Source organism: Lagopus muta, chromosome 5, assembly GCF_023343835.1.
Source record: "Lagopus muta isolate bLagMut1 chromosome 5, bLagMut1 primary, whole genome shotgun sequence".
Classification (NCBI taxonomy): Eukaryota; Metazoa; Chordata; class Aves; order Galliformes; family Phasianidae; genus Lagopus; species Lagopus muta.
This window is the reverse complement of record NC_064437.1, coordinates 37,877,741-37,893,152: the sequence shown is the minus strand read 5'-3', so window position 1 is coordinate 37,893,152 and position 15,412 is coordinate 37,877,741. Positions and strand designations below refer to the sequence as shown.

General features: G+C 41.6%; 1 protein-coding gene and 1 long non-coding RNA gene across 7 annotated transcripts in view; one reads left to right on the top strand and one right to left on the bottom strand.

Moving 5' to 3' along the window:
* The window catches only part of LOC125692980 (uncharacterized), a 36,517-nt gene that overhangs the window by 10,822 nt on the left and 10,283 nt on the right, over window positions 1–15,412 (top strand). For 2 of the 4 annotated variants that reach the window (XR_007376954.1, XR_007376957.1), the window contains 2 exons: window positions 9,579–9,721; window positions 11,722–11,855. This is a non-coding gene — a long non-coding RNA (uncharacterized LOC125692980). Of the gene's footprint in view, window positions 1–9,012; window positions 9,221–9,578; window positions 9,722–11,721; window positions 11,856–15,412 lie in introns of all 4 variants that reach the window. The other 2 variants (XR_007376955.1, XR_007376956.1) reach the window with 2 other exon arrangements.
* Window positions 4,802–13,709, bottom strand: LOC125692974 (protein NDNF-like). 3 transcript variants are annotated; one of them, XM_048944245.1, is made up of 5 exons: window positions 13,595–13,709; window positions 13,318–13,506; window positions 11,094–11,289; window positions 9,041–9,174; window positions 4,802–7,927 (listed from the first exon to the last, which is right to left on the bottom strand). In XM_048944245.1, exons 3-5 carry the CDS (start codon window positions 11,279–11,281, stop codon window positions 6,576–6,578), a joined length of 1,674 nt encoding a protein of 557 aa, XP_048800202.1. In that variant the 5' UTR covers window positions 11,282–11,289; window positions 13,318–13,506; window positions 13,595–13,709; the 3' UTR covers window positions 4,802–6,575. The 3 variants fall into 3 exon arrangements, with proteins under 3 accessions (XP_048800202.1, XP_048800203.1, XP_048800201.1); XM_048944246.1 differs by having other exon boundaries at window positions 13,318–13,364; XM_048944244.1 differs by having other exon boundaries at window positions 13,318–13,709.

Here is a 15,412-nt window from a genome sequence, read left to right as displayed (position 1 = left end):
GATGCAAATTGTTGTGGCTTCATTGACTTGCTGACATTTTAAAAGATTTTTGCCCAGTAGTGTATGTGCAAAGCACTTCTGATGGTTTGGCCAGTATGTTGGTTTTCAGTCTCAGCTGAGAAACTGGCACTGTGCTTTTGCAAATGTGGCTTTCAGAGGATTGTGCCACACTACAAAACCAGAGTTTTTGGCACAGTTATGAAGCTAACTGCCTGAATACAAGTCTTTGTTTTTGTTTTTAAGTCAATCCACTAATAAAATTGTTTCCTTCTTTGAGCTGTAGATACTCATTCTCCCTGGATGGATTGTGGATTGTTGTCCTCAAAGGAACTGCTCACAGTCAGTGTTGGTTTCCTCTTCATTGGGATTTTTCGGTGTGGAAAAAAGGTCCAAGAATCTACCAAGTTAAAATTTCCCCTGTACACAGTCAACATCCAGAACCCTTCTGCTTGTCTCTGTAAGGAAATCGTGCTCCTTCATAAATTTGTGGCTGATGATCCACTGACATGGTGCTGTCTACTCCAAATGTTTAATTCCAAATGTTGAAGCTGGTCCTAAACTGTGATGTTGATTTCCCTCAAAGATACAATTAAACCATTTGTTTCCAACTGGATTGTGTAGAATGGAAGAAAGTGGAGGAAATCAACTTGTTTGTTATAGAGATTCAGCGGCCGAGGCATTAGATGAAACCTTGGCACCATTGCAGTGAGCATCTACAGTTCTGCTCATTCCACACCAGTCATTTTAGCCTCATTTTAAGGGCATGCCTGCTGGAAACAGTGAGAGCTAGAAATGCTGTGTATGGTGTTGTTTTCATTTCTTTCTGAGGTTATGGAAAGCCTAACTCTGACTTGTATGCTTCTAGTCTCTTTTATAGCTATTTCAATGTCTTCTGAGTTGTTTCTGTGGCACATTTCTGTGCCTTCTGCTTACACAGCTTTCCAGTCAGGTGTCACCTGTTCTCAGCAGCCTTGAATCCTTTGCTAGAGGCTGGCCGTTTTGCTAGTGGTGCTTCTTAGCCATGCCACAATGGCATGCCTATGCAGTGGGACGTGGCAGAGCATTTTTCTCTGCACCTGCGTGAGTAAAACCTACTCAAATGGCTGGCCTAAACTTCTTAATTAATCTGGCTTGCAGTACTTAAGTTGTGCAGAAGAGAGGAGCAGAATGGAAAGTGTTGTGTTTTAGCTGCAGCCTTCTCGAGAACATGATCTAGGAATAGAAGAGATGGACAGTGTGTTAATTTCACTGTGGTTCTGTGTTTTTATTGAATGTAACTGATCTGTTAAATAGGAAATCAACATATTACAGCACTCTGTCTGAAGTGTACTGTGTTGTTGTTTTCAGAATCTTTCAATGGAGACTCAGATTATTTACTTAGAGTAATGGTCTTAGTACAGACTGCATTCTGAGCTATCTTGCATGTATGTCCTCAGCTACAGGAATACCAGAGCCTTGGGTTTATATGCTGGCACTGAATCTCCTGATTCTGAGTCTCGTTTGATCTCATCTCGGGGCAGATTAGCTTTGTTCAAGTACTTCTGTGAGTTTGTTGTAGGGGAATGGTATTTCAGAGAACCTTCTTCAGAGTAAGAACAGTACAGGAGCATTGGACAGTTTCCCAGGGATGTCCTTGGCCAGAGACATAGGAACATCAGTTCCTAGAAGCAAATCCTCAGGTTCTGGTGAGGCCAGATAATCAGTGACAAACATTCCTGGAGCACCAGCACCTGACAAACTGGGGTCTGTGCTGGATGTCTGTCAGTGTCCCAGGGTGGTGGTGTGATATGAAGCCCTGGCAGAAGCTAAGTCCTCACTAAGAGCATTGCAGGTGAAAAGGGGCAAGAGCACTAAAGGACAAGATAGAGATGTCAGAGGGTGCCTGGGGTCACAACTTAGTGGGCTGAGTATGCCTGAACTGAGCTGTTTCTGTCCTTGGTGCTGCTGTATCTGATTTGTTGGATCTTTGGCCTCTTCACTGATGGCAGTTTAACTTTCAGAGGCATTGGAAACACAGGTGTTAGTCCTTCCAACAGATAACCAGGGGTTGTTCCTCAGCTGTCACATCTTGTACCCTTCAGTTTTAAACTTAAAAAATAAAAAATAAAAATAAAGTAAGCTCCATGTATTTTCTCCTACATGTTCTGCCTTAATAACCTTATCAGCAGGATGCTTGGCTTGTTAAATCTGCTGAAATATTTGCTCCTGATAAGCCTTATCAAATAAACCCTTTCCCCTTCTCATGCAGCATGACACTGCCCTCTCGTGCTTGCAGGCCTGGCCGCAGCACGGTGTTTGGTGTGCTGTCTGGGATGCTCAGCCATCTCCTCACAGCGTTGGCTGAATAAGTGACAGCAGCTTGTGCCAGCCACAGTTAGCTCAGAGTGCCTTCGGCTCATCCTCAAGTTGTGCATCGTGTTTCTATGCAGAAGAATTCAATAAGAAAGTGATGTACTTAATGTTTGAATCTTTTAGTAAATGTAGCTGGTTTTTACAATGTTATTTCTTAATGTTTTTGACAGATTTGCCCAGGAAATACCTGCTGTTTTGCAAGCAAGCACATCTGCTGTCTGTCTTTTGTTACATAGAAGTGTCAATTTCTCAATCCTGTAAGTGCAGGATAGGCAACAGTTAGCACAGGTAACAATGGTTAGCTGTGTAGCCTTTGTTCAGCTGAAACTCCAAAGATAAACATCTTTTTTTTTAACCCGCTTGGTGCTGAAGGAGTCTCCAGTTACCAAGTCATTTTTTTTTCTAAATGCCAGAGAGAATCATAGAATCACCAAGGTTGGAAAAGACCTAAAAGATCATCCAGTCCAACTGTTCACCTATTCCCAATAGCTCCCACTAAACCATGTCCCTCAACACAACATCCAGACTTTCCTTGAACACCCCCAGGCTCAGTGACTCCACCACCTCCCTTGGCAGTCCATTCCAGTGCCTGACCACCCTTGCTGAAAAGTAATACTTCCTCATGTCCAGCCTGAATCTCCCCTGGCGTAGCTTGAAACCATTCCCTCTGGTCCTATCACTAATGACACGAGAGAAGAGGCTGACCCCCAGCTCACTACAACCTCCCTTCAGGAAGTTATAGAGAGCAATAAGGTCTCCCCTGAGCCTCCTCTTCTCCAGGCTGAACATTCCCAGCTCCTTCAGCCTCTCCTCCTATGGCCTGTGTTCCAGACCCCTCACCAGCTTTGTTGCCCTCCTTTGAACACGTTCCAGGGCCTCAATGTCTTTCTTGCAGTGAGGGGCCCAAAACTGGACACAGTACTCGAGGTGCGGCCTCACCAGTGCTGAATATAGGGGAACGATCACCTCTCTGCTCCTGCTTGCAACGCTGTTTCTGATGCAAGCCAGGATGCCATTGGCCTTCTTGGCCACCTGGGCACACTGTCAGCTCATGTTCAGCCGAGCATCAATCAATACCCCCAGGTCCATTTCCTCTACGCAGTCCTCCAGCCTCACCGCCCCAAGCCTGTAGCCTTGCCTGGGGTTGTTGTGGCCGAAGTGCAGGACCTGGCATTTGGCCTTGTTGAAACTCATCCCATTGGCTTCAGCCCAATGCTCCTGTACGGCTCTTACTCTGAGGAAGGTTCTCTGAAATACCATTCCCCTACAACAAACTCACAGAAGTACTTGAACAAAGCTAATCTGCCCCAAGACGAGATCAAATGAGACTCAGAATCAGGAGATTCAGTGCCAGCATATAAACCCAAGGCTCTGGTATTCTTGTAGCTGAGGACATACATGCAAGATAGCTCAGAATGCAGTCTGTACTAAAACCATTACTCTAAGTAAATAATCTGAGTCTCCATTGAAAGATTCTGAAAACGACTGAAGGAACTGAGCTTCCCCTGACATTCAGCAAGAAGGGTGCCAAAAAGTGGAAGAGGAATGTGTCTTGGGAAATGATTATGGTGAGGCTGCAGAAGCCCAACATTATTCCGATGAGAGAGTGGAAAGATGGCAAATGTCTCTAAAAGCAAAAGGGCTTCTGGGTGTTGAGGGCAGGGAGCTGCACATCAAGCAGCTGGTAGGGGCAGGAACGCTGTTACATGGAGCCTTTGGATGCTGCAAGGATATATCTGAGCCTTTGCTACCAGAAGAGCAGTGAACAAAGTGGCACCTGGCTTAGAACTGAGCACCCAAGAGCTGCCTCGTGGGCAGGCTGTAGGCATGAGTGAACTAACAGCAGCTGCACAGACTGGTGCACACAAGCAGAATCACAGTGGAAAGAGCAATGGAATGGAATATTCCCTGCTGCTGCTGGCCTCTGTGCTACAGACCATGCCTGGATGCACACATGGGCAGTGTGGGTTGTTACCTTGAGGGCAGGCTGCCTGCTCTGCTTATAACAGATGTTTGGTTTTGGCAGAGCAGCATGTTCTTCTCTACAGCCCAACTGTGTCTCCTGTGAACAGGATTTCTGGTTGTAGAGAAATTGGGGTGTGGGGTGGTAGCTCCTGTGAGTGAGAACCCAGCAGCAGCACTCTCACCAGTGGTCGCTGCTCTGCTGATGTCATAGCTGGGGCTGGAGAACCTGACATTTGCTAAGGAGTCTCAAGCTATTAAGAACGTACTCCATATACCATACTCTATTCCTTAGTAGAGGCATGGGTATTAGGGTATTAGGCAAGGTGCCAATGTGCCTGTCTCCATTCAGTGATGTTTTTGTGATAGAGGACAAAAGCAGGGGTTAATGCTCTGATTGGCTAAGGGCTGTAGATCAGCAGTATTTTGTATGTGCAGCTAAACTGTCTTCCTGTTCTTCCTTTCTCATTATTCAGGTTAATAGTCACTTGTCAGACTAAGTTCCCCCAGAATATAAATGCCTGAAGTAGAGGAAGGCAGAAGAAAACATTTAAGACTTCCAAGTGGAGGTGACTTCTGTTGCTCTTTGAGCTCAGACTGATTTTGGCAGGAATGAAATGAAGAGAAGGCTTGCCCTGGAAAAATGCAGTGCAGCTGCCAGCCCCTGTAATTAGCCAAAAGGCCTGAGGAGTGTAGAAGGAGGTCAGAACATGGCTCCTGCCACAGCGCTGCTCAATCCTGGATACTGCCAGCAGGAATGTAAAGCCTAGTGAAGGCCTGGACATTGCTGCTAATCACATGGAAAGGCCAGAGCCCTTCTGGGACTAATGAGTCTGCTTATGGACAGGATGCACCATGCAGAGGCTGAGCAAACATCCCCTTTAGCATGATGTTATAAAGTCTTTGGAGCAGGAAATGTTTAATTGCTTGTCTATATGCAGAGGACAGATTCTATCCTTACTAAGTGCCTCCCAGCATGTTTGGAGGTAATAATTATTCAGAGTAAGTTACAACCTTGATCCTGGATAGCAAGTGAACTTCTGAAATGTACGATAGTGGAATTAATAGCTTGTTTTTGTGCAGTATAATTGCAGAGGAAAGGATTGCAGGCAAGATTTCTCTAGCAACCTTTGGGTCAGTCACTCTATTACAGCTTTTTTATACATAAATTCCAGACCTGCCAACAGCATATGTGCAAAATATTTTCTGCTGATAATGGAAATTCAACATGTTTTCTTATGAAGACTTTTATTTTTTTTTTTAGTATTTTTCATACTCTTTCTCTTTTGTTATCTAAGGAAGGTAATCAAGGAAGCAGACAACAAAAAACATGTTTGTCAGGCTTTTTACTACAAATACTACTTCCTTCTTGATATTTAAAAGGAAAACCACATTTACTTTTTCCTAAAGCAACACATCCATTGATACAGGCTGGGTTAGGGATGTCAAGATCAAGTACGTGACTCTCCGGAGTCATGCAGGGATGGGTGCGGCCTTGATAAAAGAGGCTATATATTAAGAGAACAAAACAAAAACCTTTCCACAGCAGGATTCCTTATTTCTTTCCTCAGTGGGTAGCAGCACAGCAGTCTGTATGCTCCCAGCAAAACTGGATTCAGAACTAGTCCAGGTCCAAGTTTTAGCCCTTTTTAAACATTAATATTTTCTCTATAAAGATAAAAGTCAAGCTAGCATGCAGGTAATAGAGAAGGTATATCAGCCTGCTGTACTTGAGCTGTGGAACTGAGGCACCTTGATAACAGTTACACAGACTTTATTTCCTCCATCCCTGTGAGCTGTTCAAGCAATGGGGAAGTTTGATTATTCCAAACCAGCTTGACTTGGGGAATTTTTCATTTTCTCATTAGCTGATGGACTTGCACACAGTGGGAAATTAGAACTTTAAAAATAGTGATGCTCCTTGAGGGGTTTTTCCCATTTTCTGTGTTGTATTTCAGAAGCATTTTGGGTAACTTATCTAACTCATGAGTGCCACGGAGTATTTTATTTCTCTGTGCATGAATGAATTTCATGTTCATGATGCCTCAGTGAGGCAGCTGAGAAGGAGAAAAAAAAAAAAAGCATGCAGGAAAAGATGCAAAAGTGTAATAATCTGAATTAAGGTAATCCCTTTGCAGAATATTATGGCTTTAGAATATTTTTGTTGACGTGTATTAAACTGTATGGGCTATGATATGGATTACTGTTGGTTTTGGAAATAGTCTTCATTCACTCATTTCAAAGTGTCTCTGGAAGAACCTTCAACATTTTTTCCTTGTCTTCACAACTTTGCTGTGATATCTGACAGGGATGCCAGATGGCCCAATGAGATAAATGTCAAACAAGTAAAGTGTCCCTGCATCCAGCCCTTTGATAGTCTCTGTGGTGACAGCTCGCTGGAGATTTATGTCATAGAAATACTTGCACAGCACTTTCTCTGACTTGTGCCGAGATTCAGGTCCAGAGCACGTGTCTGTATTTCTCAGTTCCATCCATACTTGATCTTCTTCAATTCTTTTCTTGTACACACAGTACTTGCTCTGCTCTTGTGTTCCTAGCCAGGCAATGGTGACAGAGTTGCAAGTCCTCAGTTTACTGAAAGACTTGATTTTTAAGCTCTCTGGAAGAAGTGGGAATAAGGGCTTGTGGAAATGGGGGGAGACCTGCACTTTCACAGAAGAGTTGGATTCCTCTGTGGACCTTAGCTGCACCAGGTACATGTCCAATGGCTTTCCCTTCAGTGACAAATACCTCAATCCCAGAATGTTTTCTGATGCCACTATTTTACCATTTTTTGTTATGTGAACCTGTACTTGACCACGACACAACTGAAAGGCAAATTGTACTTTCTTGTGCCTCGCTTGGTACTGCAAACTATACAATTTTTGTTTTTTCCCATCCAGTACAACCTGAACTGCCTTCCCATCTTTAAGCTTCATCACTTTAGGTTCAGGTTCTTCTAGAGTTCTTGCAAATGTCCCAGTGTAAGCAGCACTGGCATTTGTGAGGAGATTAACAACAAAGACATCAAAATAGTATTGAGTGCTGGGACTGAGATCGGGCACCATATAGGTGTTCTTGGTACCCATACATATCTGCCTGACTTCTCCACTGCTCACTTTGTTGATGATGCTCAGTTCACTGTCTGATAATATCATTACCTGCTGTGGTTCAAGAAGGTATGGAGAGAGAGACAAAGCTAACGTTGGTGGCATTTTCATCCCAGAGAATCTGATTGCTGTCTCAGCAGCACACAAGCTCTTATAATTGTGCTTTTCATTAACTAGAAGACAGTACTGGATGCTTTCTCTGTGTTGCAAGGCAGAGGGACTGTGTTTCCATGTCAGAGTCACTGTTGTATGGCCAACGCCAATAACATCTATGCGTGGATCCACTGGAAGTTCTGGATAGAGGTGCCCAGACGTTGTGTCAGTTGTTAAGTACACAGTGATGTGTGTGTCACGCTCGGTGGATAAGAACTCTAGCATATAAAGGGCAGACTGAGAAGACATACCCATGTAAGTCTCTACAGAATTTCCCTTGTAGTTGAAAATGGTGGATATCATGCTTGTAGCCTTCTGGAATTTTGAGACATCTTGTGTATTGAGATCACCTGCAAGAAGAAGCAGAACTGCAACATCTGTTTTAATGTATGTTGAACATTGCTTGGGTTTTGTTGTTCATATGTTAGGGAACATCCTGCTTTCTTCCTCCCTGAAAATAATCATAACTACAAATGCTTTTTGCTACTGGTAATTTATTGAAGTAAGATTTCAGTGACTTTTTAACAGTGCTTATTGTGATTTTCATAAAGGCTATCATTATAAAAACAACTTGCAAAAGTCTTGAACTTTATGGTGCCTTATGTGCCTACAGTTTTCATCTCCCACTAGATTTCTCTTTGGACATTTTACTTCAAGGAGATTCATTTTCCATGAAAGGAGTTTTCTTTATATTAGACTTTTGCTGCTTTTTTTCTATGAAGAGAGAAAGCTTACTACTGTAAAGGAATTTTATTTAACTCCTTAGTTGGGTATGCCTGTCTGACAAGAACTTGCTAGTGGGACCTCTTGAATTTCCAATTTTTGGGGGGGAATTCCAGAAATTATTAAAAATAATGGAATTTCCTCTTAGGCTAAACTTTGCTTAATGCCTACTGTTGTGATAGGTGACATTACTTTAAAAAAAAAAAAAAGCTGTATCTTCAGCACATCAATTAGAAACAATCCAGAAAGTGACTGGTTGAAATGGCTTAAGCCATGGAGAAGGAGCTGAGACAGCTCTTCACTCAGCATGGGCTGATTGGAAAGCCTGCCTTGTTTAATGCAGGGAGAAGAGGGATTTTAGACACTGCATGGAGATCAAGGGGTACAAGCAACATTTTCTAGTGTGAAAATGTTGCTACTATCAGTTTAGATTCTTCGCAGGAGACAAATCTGCAGGGATAAAATTGGATAAGTGCAAAGAGTTTGTGAAGCAATCCATGTTGTTCTCAGATACTTTTGAGTTTTTGACTTGTATAGATGTAATTTTTAATCTACTTTGGCAAAATCCAGTGAACTGCAGATTTCACCTGTGACAAATTCCTCTGATGCCTGTTTATAGAAGGAGCAAGTATGATATTTAAGCCTGTAAAGAACTTTGTGTAACAATACTTCTTGGATAATGTGTAATACTTGTAACTTATACTTTCTACAGCTCTTCTCAGGTAGGCTGAAGATCTTACCTTGTGCTGCTTTCCCAAGCAAATGTGCTGAAGCTTTGTGCACAAGTATGCTCCACTCAATGGGGACATCACAAGGGGTCACAGTTATTGTGAAAGGTACAAGGGCCGTGTCTTCTTCCAAAACGAAGTAATACCTGTAGATGTGGATATGAATCCAAGGAGAAACAAGAAGAAATTCAGGTCTGTTTGACATTCACAGGAAGTGTACCTTTCTTGATGTGGACATTTCAATGTGGATAGAAATGACTGCTCACTTTTGAGATGCATCAGTGCAACAAAATAAGGAATGTCTGGAACTTCCACCTGCAGGAAGAACATGTATTGTTCTTTTTTCTAATCCATCAGTTGTTCCTGGAGGTTTTGTCCACTTAGCACAGGCAATATTTTTCCCTGGTGAATTTCAGTACATTTCAGGTGAATATTGCATCTCAGTACTTCCGTGCTTATTTTGGATGATGAATGTGGTAAACTGATTACCTTCTAGATAACAACTTGTTGGCTAACTCTTGGGTACATTTATTTTTTTTTTTCCCCCTAGAATTTCCTGACTGGAGTTCCACAGTGACTCCTAGAGAGCACGCTCTCTCTTACCTTCTTGCATGTTTCGGTCTCCATCTGTGTAAGATGAAGATACAACGATTCTGATCAACCCTGAAGATTGTCTGTCACTGGCAATTTCAGGTAACTCTATTCTAACCAGTTTGCTTGGATGACAAAAGCTGTGGTGTGTTAGTAGTACAAAGGAGCATCAATCTACTCAGTAAATCTTTCATTCTTATTTACAGTGAAGTCTTGCTTCCTGTACCACCCATTTTCTTTCTGTTGTTTCTGTAAACAGTAAACTGTGGCTGTATACAGCCACAGGAGATGTTTGGATGCTGGTAGCTCACTCTGCAGTTAAATGTAGACAACTTATTTTTGTTTGTTTTTTGAAAAGAAAACCTATTTATTATAAACAGATTACATCAGCATAAAGGTCTGCATTAATTTCAGGGATGTGGCTATTTGTTTGGAGTTGACCTTCACTGGAATCAGCTTCGCATTCTCAAGTCTTTTATAAGCCAAATCTTTTCATCTTCTGGTTTCCTGTCTGCATGGTTGTAGGCTTCCTAAGGTTCTTACTTGATCATGTGAAACTGAAGGGTTTTGGTTTGTTTGTTTGCCTGCTAATAGGAATTTTCCTATTATGTCACAGAACAGTGAAATGTACTGTTCTTTTAGATCTAAATGCCTATTATCCTTTAAAAGGAAGAGCTAGTTTTGCTTTTTTTTGTAAGCATGTCACATTATATAATATGCCATGTTTCAGTTTCTACGCAGTGAGTTTTGAGAGAACAGAAGTTGTGAAGCAGGGGATGAACCAGATGGCTCAGTATTCATCAAAATCTGTATGTGCTGTTCCACTGGTCAAAGGATTCTGATTAAACAACCTGAAGTTCATCTCTTCCTGAACAGGCTAATTACTTTGCCTTTCCTGTTTGAGATTATCAGCTGTAATATCTACATTGTGTGTATGTTCAGATATGGTGGAAAACTGCAAGTATTTTGAGGATACGAAGAAACTAACTTCCACATGACACTCATATTTGATCTTAACAGGCTTATAGTATTGCTCAACTAAGACATCTCTAGTATGCAGGATGCTAATAGATGCTTTATTATAAGAGAATTCTGCATGCATTTTACTGATTTTGGGGTTACTATTGTACTAGATAAAATTCTTGTCTTTTACAGTTGCTGTGGGGAGGCTGATGTTTCTGTGGTTCAGAAGCCAGACTGATCATGCAGCAACTGATTGCTGTTGGAACCTGCCAGTTCTGTAACCATCACAGAAAGCTGCCTAGAAAGAGGGGGGTCATTCTAGATTCTGGGTAGAACAACAGTGTACACTGGAAGGCACCTGTACTTCACTGGTGTGTCAGTAAATTCAGTAGACATGTCAGAGCTATGCAGGTGCACAGCAGTTCGTGACTTGGATTGTTAGTGTGTGGCTGCTGGTGTTGCAGGAAAGTACATGAGAAAAGAATTGACTTTGTGGCTGATCTGTGCTTACCTTTTAGGGATATCCTTCAGCAGATGAACTGTAGTTTCCTTACCATCAGCAAGAATCAGGGAATGGTAGAAGTTGAAGAGACTACTCTTGAAGCTCTGTTGGGAACTGGTAGTGGGTGCTTTAAGGGAATGACACAGACCAGCAGCCGTGAGAAGGCAGAGAGGCAGATAAAACCAGACACAGGACATCTTCAGTACTGTGAAGAGAAGTGGAAGTTGTTTTAAAGGAGAAAATGATCAATGATGCTTCTTTTATTCCTCTAGTGATATTTACTGTTACAGCAGGCCAAGCATTTGAGCAACAGTCTTCAGATGGCTAAATTGCTTATAATTCAGAAATATTTTAAACTCTGCAAAGATTTAATGGCGAGGCTGCTGTAAAGTCTTTAACTGTAAAATTACACATATGTAGTTAATGTGGCAAGGTGCAATATCAGCCAGAGAATAGCTTCGCTACTGACAAAATGAGTGGAGAATAAAATTATTTTTTTCCCTGCTTATAGAATTCATTAAATAAATTCAAAGCTGAGTTATCCGTAACAGAAATGTGACTTCTGAACTTAAAGGGTGTCACTATACCCCAGACATACCTTCTGTCCGAGGTCATCTTGTTTTTTTAATTCACACAGATTGTAAATCAGTCATGGCAATAAGGACATGTGAAGAGGAGGATCAAAAGAAGTTACTCAGGGCTGGATGAGATCCTGTTCCATGAAAAGTGTTAGATTCTGATAACCAGCCCTAAACTGGTTCTAAATGGATTGTAAGTTTTTTTTTTTTGTCTATCTACTTTGGAAGATGAATGTCTTACTGTGGGGAAGGTGGACAAATGTAGCTGGATAAATCACTGTGCATTAAACATGTCTTTCATAACTGCGTTGTTTCCAGGCCATTGCTACATCTGCTGCTCACTAGAACCGTAACAACTCTGTTTTTTAACCATATCAGGTATCAAAAATCATATATGCCATCTCCTTTTGCAAAGAGGCTTAATTGTCAGCTTCAAACATTTGAAAGAAATCTAAGCTGCTCAAGTATTTCTAGAACTTGCCTACAAAAATGCTGATGCTGCTTGAACAGTTGTGTACGTTGTGCTGAACTATGCAGATAGGAGGCTCCAGATGAGAACTTTTGATAGTACACTGCTAACATGAAATTATTAATTATTCTTGTGACTTTATCCTCTCTGCCACATCCTGCTTCAGAAAAGGAAAATACACAAGTGGAATAGGCATAAAAGTGAAAAAGGTGCAGACCTTTAAAACAGGTGGCAGTTGTAGTTGAGGATTTGGAAAGCTAAGGGAGCTCAGAGTTTTGTGTTTATCTTTTTCTTGGTGGGGGGAGAGGTAGTATTTTGTTGTATTTTATTGTTGATTTTATCGGATTAACAGCTAGGGATAAAAAGAACATAAAAAGCAGAGCATCAGTCCTTTGTAACATTTGCTTTAGATCAGCCCTTTCCTTGTCACGTTTGCAAATGAGCTTTTGACTTGGGCTAAGTCAACAACTCAGCTTCTGCCTGGATCAATTCATCTGAGTCCATGAAGGGGCTATTTCAGTTGTAAACCTGTTCAAGATCGTCACATTTAAGCAAAGCAATGAAAGCACTGTAGACTTTCATGTACAAAATCTTCATCAGTGATTCTCAAATTAATGTGTATCTTTAGTATTGGTGAGGCTATTACAATGATCGCTACTAGAACGTTTAAATGCCTTATTTAACATCCTAATGGAGTTAGAATATTCTTTTCTTTTTTTAAGGTCTCTTCAATATTTTTTTGCATCTGGCTCAATGAAAAATTAAACAAATATCTAAACAAGTTGAAAGAAAATTTGAAATTTTTTTTTTAATTCTTTAGCAGAGCTTCCATTATGACTCTGAGGCACTTCTTTGCCACTTGGTTCTTATTCTATTCTAACTATAGCTTAAATAAAACCCCAAATATTTTTCTTTACCTTTGTCGGTGGAATCTGTTTTGCTCTTTGCTTTGGAGAGGATTAAAAAAGTCTGTTTACTGTTTAACTGCCAGGATCTTGCACACCACTCTGATACTATAGCAGCTCAGCTTTTCTTGTCCGGGAAAACAAACCAACCAAGTGACCAACCAACCTATAATCAGCTTATCCCAAGGAGAACAGCATCCTAAATACCGTTTTCGCTCAGTTACACAAACACTGTACACTCAGGCTCTTGGAAATACGTTACACAAAAATACTGTTCTTACCTATTGTGTTTCTGGCCAGATGAGCCCCAGTTCACTCGCTTTCTTTGCTGAAAAAGCGTAAAATAAAACATGGAATTCTCAGATCTCTGTAGACAGATGAAAAACAAAACTGCGCAACCAGTTCAACAGGACAGAACTGTTTTTTCCATATGGCTCTTCAATAGGCATCGTAGTTAGATTGCTTGCCGTCTTTCAAGGAAAGAGAAACAGTTTTGATATTTAGGTTAGGATTTTTCAAAGGTTATTTTCAACTTGTGTAATTCTGCAATCTCCAGACCTCTGGCTGCTGCTCTTTCTGTTCTGGAGCTCCTGGGGGGCTGTGCACCTTCACCCGTGCTTCACACGACCCCAGGACCTGGCTCAGCTCACTGTCAGCAGATGCTGAATGCTGGAGCACTGAGCCCAGCCTGGCCGGAGAGCAGAGCAGGGCTCTGACAGAAGCACAGGGAGGGGGGGAGACAGGGAGAGCAGTTAACCCTTATTAGTCCACAATTCTGGCCAGCAATGGGCACACCAATTGCCTCCAGAAAACATTTGGCATTAGACTCTTTGTGAAGCAAGTCCATGGGACTTTCTTGCCCTCAGCAGCGAAGCTGTTCAGGATTGTTTCAGAGCTGCTGTGTTTAGTTTTGTTGTTTATGGCCCAACAGGTGCTGACTGGCTCACAGAAGAGAGAGAAGAAAAAGTGTGAGAGAATATTCTGCATTTTTTTGAAGTGGTCTGGAATTAGCAATCCTTTGAAGCCTGTCAGGAATTATTGAACAGAGCTGTGCAGGTTTCTTGGCTTGCAGTGGCTGTATAAGAAACTCCAATGGTGTATGGGCTGTGTTGTGGCTGAGGGTTCATGGGAAACTGCTCTCAGCCAGATAAAGAATTGCTTCTGCAATTGGGGCTGCATAGTAGCTGTAGGGAAGCCTTTGTCACGAAAAGGCCTACTTCTGCTGTGTGAGAGTGGGACATGCTGCTTCTGCTCACTGGCTTCTGGGCCTGGTTTGTCAGGAGAGGAGAACTGAGATGTCTCTGCACAGACTTTATCTACTCCAAAGGACAACCCTGGAAAGTTGCGTGAAGTAATCTGCAAGGTAAAAAGACAGAACGTTAGGGATGTCTTTTATCTATTTAAAACTGGAGCTGCTTGTTTGGTGTTTGAACAGAGTGATTTGCAGCAGCACTTTGCTCTTGCCACCCCACGTTTAAGATGTATCATTTAAGCCTTGCTAAGCCTAAAAATTCCATGAGGAGAGGGGAAGCATAAAGAGGTCTCAACAGATTCTGCACAACACAACCCAAAGAAGACTTAAATTTGCTCATCAGTAGGTATAATGGAGAGAAATATTTATAGTGTGTTTACTATTTCTGTAGAATATGGCAGAGTTAATTCTATTTTTTTCAGCGAGAGTTCCCTATAAATTTAGTTGAGCAATGGGCTTACTGAGCCCATTTGTTTTTTTGTTGGTTTTTTTTTTTCTTTTTTTTTTTTTTACAAAGGGACAGCATGTAGGAATCTTGGTACAGATGCTCCATGATCAGAATGTTGGTGCTGTGGTGCTGATGAGGAACTTTGTAAGATGTTTAGACAGCTAGAAAAAGCAGAACTAAAAAAAAAAACATTCAGACAACAGGATAAAGAACTAATGGAGATGTAAACACAGCCAGAAGCAAACCATTCCCCTAAAAAAGAAAAAGAACATGAGAGAAAGGTGCTGTGAAATTATTCAGTGACTTCCCTGACTGGGTGTGGAAGAGGGAAATGTAGGTCAGATGAGGTGCATTGAAACAAGCATGAGAAAGAGTGTTAGCCATAACGTAAGTATGGGGATTGCAGCATATGTTTTGCTTTGGAAGGACTTAAGTGGAAGTGGACAGCAGGGATTGTTAAGGAGTAACTGGTGGTGTTAAGTAGGAGGATCTTGGGAAAAAGCTCAAGAGCAGATGTCTCTCATGTCTGGTAAATCACCAGTAAATACAAGCACAGTAGATGGGTTTATTATGCAAGAGATCAGAAGCAGAGCTTCCATGCTGCTGTCAACATACTCAGAGCATAGGTCAGCTTCCAGGGCAAGCAATGGGCATCTTTCCACTGTTTGTTTTATCT

Bases quoted from the DNA above. Each gene is read 5' to 3' on its own strand.
- LOC125692974 (XM_048944244.1), bottom strand. From the start codon at position 11,281: ATGTCCTGTGTCTGGTTTTATCTGCCTCTCTGCCTTCTCACGGCTGCT. The intron at 9,175-11,093 runs GTAAGCACAGAT...CCACATCTACAG, and splicing joins CTGAAGGATATCCCTAAAAG to GTATTACTTCGTTTTGGAAG. The intron at 7,928-9,040 runs GTAAGATCTTCA...TTCTTCTTGCAG, and splicing joins GCTTGGGAAAGCAGCACAAG to GTGATCTCAATACACAAGAT.